Genomic DNA, 10,511 nt, shown 5'->3' with positions numbered 1-10,511 from the left:
GCCTCCTTCACTACTTCAGAACGCTTGTAATGAAAGTGTACTCTTCTGCGAGATGGTGCAAGAGAGTGGTGCATGCTAGTAGGTCAAGTCAAGATTCCTAAACTTTGCAGCTAACTTGCATCTGTGTCACAGCAGAAATGTGCATAGAAGCCCATTTTCACACATTAATTTCCTTCATCTGATTGGGGCGACAGTGATCAATTCAGCTTTGCTTGAAACTGTGAAACCATAAGAGGTTAAACATAGACAACAAGGACCCCACAGCACCAGGGTTAACTTAGATTTTAATAACAGGAGTAAAATAAAGAGGATAAAGACACAGAAATGCACCTTCTGCTGCACTTATACACCAGGATATGCAAAGGCTCCTCCCCAAGTACAAAGCTGATATTGCAAAATGAAATACAAGAAAATGAAGTTATAAATGATCAACCCCTGTACATCACAGATAATGCCCATAAAGAACTATAGGTATTACACATTGTATAGGTTTTATGGCGGGTAGGTGAGCGGAACAAAAAGAATAGAAAGGGGAGAACCCACAGACAAGTAAAAAGGTACCTCCTTTTGAGATGTGAGCACCTTTCTTAAATAACTGCCATATGGATTTAAAAAAAATTGTATTTTTTTAAAATATGCAGTAAAATAAGTGTTTTGTCCAAATAACCCATGCTTCTGTTTATCATGCATCAAGATGCAGTCTGCTTTTCCTGTTGGACACTAATGAAAGGACAAGCAATAAATACACATCTATAAATAGCATTCTCCAAGTTAAAGTTTACCACATTCATTAACCAGAAGTACTTAAAACATGCCTTAGGAATTTTACTTATTTTTTTATTTGTTAAAAAAAAAAAAAAAACTTACTGAGAATTTCCCAAGACTTCTTTGACATCCATTCGTGCGTTTATTAATAATAGTAAAACCCAGGCCTCTAGCAGGTAGAAACAATAAAACTTATTACTGCACAGATACTTAATACATGCTAGTAGAATTTGCAGTTAGACATAAGCAGAATTTATTGTTCAGCTCTTCTCTGGGCCGACAATATTTATTAAAGTGCAAATAAAGATGAAAAAATGCGCAAACAAAACAGAAGCTAGGCAGATCCATTTTCTGTTGTTAGGATTTAGCAGCTTAGTCTGGTAAAGATCAGTTCAAATATGCCTTAGATGGCAATCTCTTTTTAAAACACTTATCTCCCTGAGAGGGTTTAAGGGAGGTAAATAATGATATTTAGCCCTATTTTGTCAACTGGCTGATAAGTCATTGGAAAAGTAAGGGCACTTTTCCAGCCTAGTTATTCAACAGTGCTAGTATCTGCATTCTGTTTTTAGTGATGCGTTTGTGTTCACTTTCCATGCAACTACAAAAAGGAGGCTACATGTTATTAAAGAACCATGGGAAGTACCACAAGCATTTTAAATAAAAGGACTTAATCAGGGAGCACATGGGGGGGGGGGGAGCTAGTACTAAGGGGCACAAGTCAGAAATCACACTGATTTGATAAATATTAAAAGTACATTCTTCCTGTTGAATTCAGTATGACCTAAAGTTCCTTGATTTTCCCTGGATTGTGTCCCATAAGTTTTGGTTCTTAAGGATGGCATATGGGAAGGGGGTTAGTGGAGGTGGAATCCTTTGCAGTATTTTAAAAGGGAACAAAGTATATTTTCATTTATCCAATAAGTGGACAAATTACTTTTTAAAAAATTAATTAATGTTTCTACTCTTCCTGTCCAGAATTACTGGTGCCAGAGTGTAATTTATATAGATCAACCTTTCTTAGCAATGTTGTTACGTGCAAAATAATCAGTGATTCCTATATGATCAAGGCTGCAAAGACTCCACTGAGTTCTAGTGTGTGCAAGGAGCTCCCTGCAACCATTATGTGAGGCTCAGCGGTGTTTAAATGCACATCACAGTGCAATGGCATGTAGCAGCAATGCGTGAGTGTGATTCTGTCTGACACTGCCAACATCTAAACCTTTAGAACCGGTTCTAAAGTACATGAGACTAACAGGAGTTCCAAGTCATACGATGCAGTCATATGATTACTTTGGTTGACCTATTCCTGATGGGAGATAGGGCTTTGGTACTAATGCAAGGAGGGAGAAAAGCTTAGTGCTAGCAGTGGGTTAGTTGCTTGCAACTGCTCACCAAAGTTGATGGAGGAAGCCCACACATGTAAAGTGCTGTGCATATATATGCACAGGAGCACACATGGTATGCTCAGTATTGGGGAACATATTTTTAAACAAAAGTTATAGAAATAGCTCTGCCAAAACCAAGAGCAAAGCATTAATCTACTATAGTAGGGGGTGGGGGATTGGTGGCCCCTATGGGTGCTGCTTGCCTGCAATTCCTATCAATCTCAGCCAGCGTGACAATTGGTCAGTTCCCCATTCCTGTTCTATAAGGCCAGTCTTTGCCATGGAACTCAAATATCAGAGTCCCACCTAAGTGTGTATGTCTGACAACATTGTAAGGTAGTGTATCCATTTGTACCTAGATTAACTAATCATACTTCTAGAGAAAGAAAAATGTATGTACAATATTAAGGTAGCTTTTAATATGCTGCATCTCTGCTCCCCAGCCTTTTGGGGAAAGGAGATACCAGGATTTATTGACAAATGAGATACTTTCAATTAAAATGAATGGTTTAAATAACAAATGCAGTTCATGATGCTCTTAGATATTATTACCTACGGATTAAAATATTACTTTACAATGGACACGAATTGCAAACTGGATCAAAATATGTAGTTCCTTGCATGCTCTTTGTGGATCCTGCATTGTATCCAAATAAGGGTAGGCAAAGCCTCTCGCTTTACACTTGTATTTCCTCATTCATTGAAGTCTAATGGAATGTGTTATCCATACTTAACTTTGCCCCATTACTGCCTCATTCAGTGTGGTTATTACAGCCATTTCCTTTCTTCTTCATTAGGTCTCTGTTTCACAAAACTGTCACGTTTGCAAAACAACAGCTGTTTAATCAACATCTCTGGCGTTTGGTCTTTTACTTCCAGCAACTGCTTCTCTGTGCCCAAAAAGGAATCTTTGTGAGGCTCTGAGTCCCTTAATCGAAAAGGGAATTTGAATTTCTTCCAGCTTTCCCCCTTGCATTCTGTAGGGGGGCACATCATGCATAATTTCCCCATTATTCTAAAGTTCTCTGTAGGCTGAAGGACAACACTGATATATTTTCAGGCAGGCAGCCTAGGTTCAATTTTTAGGGATAGTTCATACAAAGTATCTTCATCTATGATGAGACTCTTGTCAAGTAAGTACTGAGTGACCTAGAAGAAAGGAAAAGGAACCCCCGTGCAAAACGAGGATTGCCTGTATTAGTATTAAATTCATTTCTATACTGCTTTATATTTTAAATAACAAAACTCAAAGCGGTTTACAACACAAATTACCGTATTTTTCGCTCCATAGGACGCACTTTTTCCCCTCCAAAAATGAAGGGGAAATGTGTGTGCGTCCTATGCAGCGAATGCAGGCTTTCGCTGAAGCCTGGAGAGCGAGAGGCATCGATGTGCACCGACCCCTCTCGCTCTCCAGGCTTCAGGAAGCTATCCGCAAGCCTTGGAAGCCCGGTGGGAGTTCCCGCGGGCTCACAAGGCTTGCAGGCAGCAGCCTGCAGCCCCGGCGAGTGTCCGCAAGCCTTGCGCGCCTGGCAGGAGGTCCCGCCGAGCGCGCGAAGCATGGGGCAGCAGCCTGTCGCCCGAAGCACGGGGAGCCCTCCGGAGGGCTCCCCGTGCTTCAGGCGAGTGTCTGCAAGCCTCGCGCGCCCGGTGGGAGGTCCCGCCGAGCGTGCGAGGCTTGGGGCGGTAGCCTGCAGCCCGAAGCAAGCAAGGCTTGGGGCGGCAGCCGCGGCGGGGGGGGGGAAATAATTTTTTTTATTCATTTCCCCCCCCAAAAAATGAGGTGCGTCCTATGGGCCGGTGCGCCCTATAGAACGAAAAATACGGTACTGTACTGCAAATACCCAAGTAGATCTCAAACCATCTTCCAGCCTCCCAGCCTCCCATCCCTAATCCACATTATTTCACAAATTTAAGTCTTTAGCAAAAGTAATAAATGTGGAATTCCACAGACAATGCAATTTATTGGAGACTCTGCAATTATAAACTTAGGGCTATCTTGCTGTCCCTGTAAATGGGACATATCAGATCACTGTTTCCATTGCACCCTTCCTGAACCGAACTTATTGTGCTATTCAAGGAAAACAAATCATCTAGCCAGTATTTTAGATTTAACGATGAGTCATAAACATCTCCTTTTCCACTAAATGAAAAATGTGGTTGTACACCTAGAGCACCACAGAAACTTTATATTGGTGCAAGAGGACACATGAAAGTACAATACCTTTTGTTGGTATTCTATGCGATAGGAAGTCTGTTGGAACTGTCGTATCTCCCTGATAATATGTGATATCTGTTAAAGAAACAAATATAAAAAAGAGTCTCTTGTTTAATTTCATACATACTAGCTTGGATCCTAACTTTCCTTTCATGAATGAACAGAGTTTATTACCATGTACAGTGGTACCTCGGGTTACAGACTCCGCTAGCCCAGAAGTAGTACCTTGGGTTAAGAACTTTACCTCAGGATGAGAACAGAAATCGCGTAGCGGTGGCGGCAGCGGCAGGCCCCATTAGCTAAAGTGGTACCTCAGGTTAAGAATGGACCTCCGGAACAAATTAAGTTCGTAACCAGAGGTACCACTGTAATGTTTTTTTCCTTGCCTCCTTTTTTCCTCTGCAGCACCCTGCATGCCATTAAAAAACCCCTGCTCCCAGTGCTTGAGAGAATCTTCGGAATGGGGATGTGTGTGTGTGTGTGTTATGTTTAGAGGAAGTTGTGAATGGAGGAGCAACTTTGGATCCAAGCCACTGACTTCACTAGAATTTAAAATATTCTATCCTGCAACAAATGGTGTTTCAGGAGACTTTTACATGTATCTTCTTCTGAATTACAATTTCAACCTCACTTGGGCCATATTGCCCTTTCCCTCATTTACACAAATCCACCTAATGTTTCATTTATGAATCAACTGTAAATGCATCTATTGCAGCTTAATTATCTCCTGAAAACTGCCCTCTTCTCAAAGCATGCTGTTTGTGCATGACAAAGAAATATATATATGCATTTTATGAAATAAATAAATAACTTGATTATGCCCTTCTGTACATTTCTGATTGCCGGAAAACACACACATGCTCCTCATAGGCAACTAATGCTGGTTAAGGAAGTAAAGTTCTAGGTTCTGTACATTATCTATATATTTCACTGAACGCAAAACAGCTGACTCAGCTGAACATCTTCAACTTACTCTTGTACAAACGGGAAAATGTGTGTACATACATATAAACTGGATTATGGACACTCCAAAATTCACCAGCAGGTGGTGATAGAACATTGACCCTGCATACAAAAATAAACCATTTCGTTCTCATTTCTACCTATAATACACCTTGAAATGCAATCAATATATATATATGGTCCATAGTAAGTCCTTGTAAACTGAAACCAAAATGTAGAGAGAAGTATTACCATTCGCATTTTGGAAAAATTGACAAGGCCTTCTTCAGTAAAGTTGGGTGTTCCTTCTTCAATAAATGCCAGGTCTGTCAAGTACATCCCGAGATATGGCACTGAAGGCGGGTTACAACTGCACGACAAGAAATTTTAGGTTTTACTCTTATGTCTTGTACATGGGTCATTCTAACCTTTTCACTATTGTGCCTACTGGGATTTCACCCACCCTGCTATGTATGCATGGGACTATAGTCTTAAAATGACTTTGAGCTCATTGAGCCTGAATTCATGTAAGCAATTATAACAGCTATAATTACTCTCATACATTCCATATCTGACATATTTTCTTAAATAGCTAAACCTTACATAAATTGCAAAGAAGCAGTAAGTGAATGCCTGAATGTGTAGAAAAAAGTGCAACTGCTATCTATGTCTTCAAAACCTGCAAAGAAAGTGTTTCTGGATCTTGAGATATGAACAGGTCATACTCCTTGGTGATAGTGTGCATCACTCAGGAAAATAATAAAACTGAACATGCCACCTGCAGTAGTGAAATGAGACTGTAAAGTATACATACATACATACATACATACATACATACATACTTCTACCTTGGAGTAAGCCCCATTCAACACTGTGGGACTTACCTCTGAATCGAAATGTTATAGGACTGTGCTGTAAGTCTGTTGTGAACTCTGCTGATTATTGCTAGTCTTGCTCAGAATAGACCCATTGAAATTAATGAATATAAGTAATTTAGGTCTATTTTCAATGGGTCTACTCTCAGTTCAGCTTACTCAGAATCAACTCTATTCAAGAAGCATGTTAGCACTTGCATAAATGGTCAAGTATTGCTCAGCCCAACATCCACTCACTTTATAGTGGGGCTGCAAGGGAAACTCCATCAAAGTGAATGGAGAAGCTGGTCGATTGTTCCCCAAAATCATCACTACCAAACAATTGCATAGAAGCAACCCTTCTTTGAACTCTTCATATGAATCTCAGAGCTATGGAGATATTATATAGGTCAGGGACAGCCCACACGACCCCTCAGATACTGTTGGACTGAAACTCCTATCAGCTCTAGCCAGCATGACCAATGGTCAGGGAGGATGAGACTTGTGGTCCAACAACATATGGAGGGCACCAGGTCGGCTATCCAGGTTGTTGGATATTCCCAGCAGTTTTTTAAAATTAATGTGGCCATACATTTATTGGAAAAGTTTCTACAATTCTATTAGGACACATTATATACAGAATAATAGGTTTATTATACCCAGAGATACTATAAAAATCTATACATGATAATGACTTTGGAGTATGTTCAACAAAACATTGGAATTGAATTCCATGAAGCCTGTATTAAAAAGATGATTTCTTAATTGTTCAGCATTACTCCCATAGAAGATAGCTAGCTGAAGCATTATCTTAATAACTATCCACCATTCACAGCAAAATGTAATAATTTGAAACATACTTCTTGAGTGTTTCTCTGAGATTCTTAAATCTTCCCTCAGATGATACAGTCTTCTGAAGTTTATCCATAAGGGCTTTAGCCTACAAAGAAAACAAATTAGAAGATTCACTCCTTATAGCAAAATGGAATATGATACTACTCAGGTTAAGAAAATTCTGCTGAAACGCCTTCAAATGCAAGACAACACTGTGGGGTTCTAGTGTTGGATTATGATAATGTAATGCTCCCTGTGGCCCCATGATAAGGTCGGTCCTGTTCTTGATGGTTAAAGTACTGATTTTCTAGTGATGTGGTTACATCATTCTGAACCACTGCAAACCATTTACTTGTAATATTTCTAGTAACAATACCCATTACACAGATAACATATTTTGTGATTACTCGCCTGTTTAGAAACCTTAGCCCAGGTTTTCTTCAGTCTGTAGATTGCACTTCTGTTCAAGGCTGATGTGATTTCAAGCACACCATTATAGTTGTGCAAACATCGGCAGATGTCTGCCACCGCTACCCATTTCTCAATTGCATTAGCACGTGAACCAACGTCAGCATAATTCATAATTTGGGAAGCCACAAGGTTGCTCATCTAGGTCAAAGAAGCAGTTCTTAGAATATTTCTATTTACAGCATGCTATTAACAGTATAAATGGAATTACAATGATGGGGTTTTTTTTAGCATTTAACACTAAGAAAGCATATATTGCATAAATGACAATGGCACAAGAAAAAGTGAATTAAGGAAGATGGCAAAGGCAGAACAATCTTCACCAAACAGCAAGTTGCCCTTGGCAGTGGGCTTTCAGTTGTGAATCAAAGGAAAAAACTAAGGGGATGTAATCTAAGCAGAAATCAATAAACTAAGCAATGTGAAACAAGATTGGTATTATTTTGCTTTTATTAAACAAGGGTATAGTTTAATTTCTTCTGCTAGTGTTTGCAGATTTCAGTCAACTGCAACTATGCAATTGCTGGCTAGCAGGTTAGGAAAATGGAATGCTCTGGTGGTTTTTTCTATAGTTAGTCATGAAGAGTCTGGAAGGTAAAGCATTTACATCAACTTACATCATTAAAGTGTTGACTGGTTTTCATTATATACGGTGTTCTTTCATTTTTATCCAGTTTCATCCAACCCTGTCCAAGGAACTCTCTGGAAAAATCAGAAAGAAGAGAACAAAAGAAGAAACTGTCATCGGAAATGGCAGACCAGAATATTGTTAATTGTATTTATTTATATTATTAACTTATAATTCATTTAAATAATAATAATTTTATCTTACGCTTCCTCCAAGGACCTCAGTGTGTTGTACTTGGTTTTATTGTGTTTTATGGAGATGGAACCCCACAGGAGTGTGTTACCATACCTGAAAGACCTGCTCCCCACCCCCAGACCTTCTCAAGTGTTAAGATCAGCACAGGGGACTTTCTTGGTAGTTCCAATCCCTCAGAAGTTCTTTCTGGGGGATTGGGGGGTGACCAAGGGGAGGCATTCTCTGTGGCAGTCCCAAAGTTGTTGCTGTTGGCAGTGGTGTTATATTAATTTATTACCCTTCACTCAAGGTCCCAGGGTGGGTTACAACATTCAATAAATATACACATGGGAAAAGGTGTGAGTCATATTGTTTGTCATATATACAATTTTTATCCAACACTGCTAAATAACCAGAGATGTATAGGATTTTTAAAAGCCCTTATTCATTTTAAAGCACCATCCCTTGGGTTAAAAGGAGACGGCTAATTTAGGAAGCTGAAAGGGTATGTATTTGATAAGCTCAATATTCACTGCTCTTGTTCTCAAGCCTACAGAATTCCTGAACTAGCAGTTAGCGAGGGAATATTAAATGTCAGGTGTTATTTGGAAGTGGTGTGTGTGTGTGTGTAAGTCTATTCAGGAAGTGAACTGCATTCTGCTCACAAAGAAGTGCAGTAGACATGTGCTGCTAATGAGCACGTTGATTAAAGTCTTTCATAGTCCATTTATTATGCTATGATAGTTTTTAAGCAGCACTAAACACAGCTCTATCTGTTACGCATTCAAATTCTTTTTATAGGCCTGTCACTAATGTGAATCAGTTTGCAACTTCACTTACAAAATATTTTCATTTGATAATAACGATCAGAAAGCCACTTACTCATAGGGTATGCTCCTGAAAACAATGTGATCTAAGAGAGTGATTTGTTCAGCGAGTTCCATAGCCGATAAAGTTTCAAAGCACTCTGGTTTTGGACACTCTAACTGTAAACAAGGAAGCACACAAAAACAGCCATTTCAATTCTTCTAGTTTGTTTCATGCCCCATTAGGTAATTGATGGCAGTGTCAATTTCACTGCCCAGTTCTTCATTTATGGAAACAACCTGAGTAAGAGGAAAGGTACTAACAGAACAGAGGTCTCTTCTATGGAAGAGGAATAGAAACTTCAGGTGCAATTCAGCAAAAATTAAGAGCTCCCGCACTTCAAGAACATTTGGAATTTACCCTTACCAATCTTCCTGCAAGGGGGGCAGGAGTCCAATATAGTATGTTGATGCCAATGCCTAAGCCAATACCGCTCACATTCTGTAACCAATAAAGTTGTGGCCTAAATTTTGCCCATTAACATTAACCTACAATTTTGTGTCCTTGTGTTTTTATTCTCTTTGGGGTGGCTTGGGGGGCCTTGACATGCAATGTAACTACAGAAAAATGCTGCCCCAATACCCATGCCCACAGAGTTGGGCCAGGAGAATACTACTGCCGATGATATCAAAAGAGGCATAGTGATTGAGGAGGAGGAGCAAGGTCTCTCTCTATGCCATCGATCTGGGCAAAGAAGGCCCATGGTTCTTGTAAATGAAACTCTTCTTGGAGAACCCTTAACATTTCTCTTTCTCATTCCCTAAACTGGTTATCCATTAATATGTTTTCTTCTTCAAAATGTAAACCATATGAACAAGCCATTTGTGATGGGGCTGTGTCATTTGGATTCTTTATTGTACCTTCATAGCATTGGTGCATTAACAAAGACTAAAATATTCAGATGCACAAAGAGTAAGGTGTAGGGGACTTATAATTGTGCAGGGCTCGCAAAATAACGAGTAGAGCAAAGCCCACTTAAAAGCATGGGTGCATAATGTGGGTGGATAAATTTAGTATCCACACACCTAGGGCAAAACCAGTAAGCTTTGAACACTGAATTAAGTTTGCTGTCACTATTGCAACAAAAGCTATCTGTTTTCCCAAGCTATTCTGTGGTTCAAATTCAAATTCATTTCATGCTTCCCTCATGTAAATAATCTTTCTGCGGTTTGTGGCAGCATATAAGTCTTTTTTTCTAATACACTCTTGTTTGTGTTTTAACTTGCAAATAGACACTGTAATTTCCAATAATTTGCATAATGAGCTAGGAGGCCCATTCACAGATGTGTCCCATTCTAAAAGACCTCCACTGTATATATTCAAATGGAAGGCCTGTGTTTTGCATAACTAAGCCTGTGAACAGCTAACAGCTA

At 39.5% G+C, this 10,511-nt stretch overlaps 1 protein-coding gene and 1 long non-coding RNA gene across 5 annotated transcripts in view; one reads left to right on the top strand and one right to left on the bottom strand.

Annotated features, from left to right (window-relative positions):
• The window catches only part of LOC308458414, a 59,440-nt gene that overhangs the window by 33,803 nt on the left and 15,126 nt on the right, over nt 1-10,511 (top strand). Inside the window, exons 2-3 of one of the 2 annotated variants that reach the window (XR_013977380.1) lie at nt 8,144-8,244; nt 9,324-10,210. This is a non-coding gene — a long non-coding RNA (uncharacterized lncRNA). Of the gene's footprint in view, nt 1-8,143; nt 8,245-9,323; nt 10,211-10,511 lie in introns of those variants that run through there. The other variant, XR_013977379.1, reaches the window with a different exon arrangement.
• RASGRF2 (Ras protein specific guanine nucleotide releasing factor 2) overlaps nt 268-10,511 on the bottom strand; it is an 86,295-nt gene continuing 76,051 nt past the window's right edge. For all 3 annotated transcript variants that reach the window (XM_080972344.1, XM_080972342.1, XM_080972343.1), the window contains exons 21-27: nt 9,154-9,257; nt 8,087-8,171; nt 7,413-7,610; nt 7,028-7,107; nt 5,566-5,683; nt 4,378-4,446; nt 268-3,302 (exon numbers count right to left, since the gene is read on the bottom strand). In XM_080972344.1, coding sequence (XP_080828470.1) covers nt 3,210-3,302; nt 4,378-4,446; nt 5,566-5,683; nt 7,028-7,107; nt 7,413-7,610; nt 8,087-8,171; nt 9,154-9,257 — 747 coding nt within the window. In that variant the 3' untranslated portion in view covers nt 268-3,209. The remainder of the gene's footprint in view (nt 3,303-4,377; nt 4,447-5,565; nt 5,684-7,027; nt 7,108-7,412; nt 7,611-8,086; nt 8,172-9,153; nt 9,258-10,511) is intronic.

The sequence above is a fragment of the Podarcis pityusensis genome, assembly GCF_964106645.2.
Source record: "Podarcis pityusensis genome assembly, chromosome: 11".
Taxonomy (NCBI): Eukaryota; Metazoa; Chordata; class Lepidosauria; order Squamata; family Lacertidae; genus Podarcis; species Podarcis pityusensis.
This window is presented reverse-complemented; position numbering and strand designations above follow the sequence as displayed.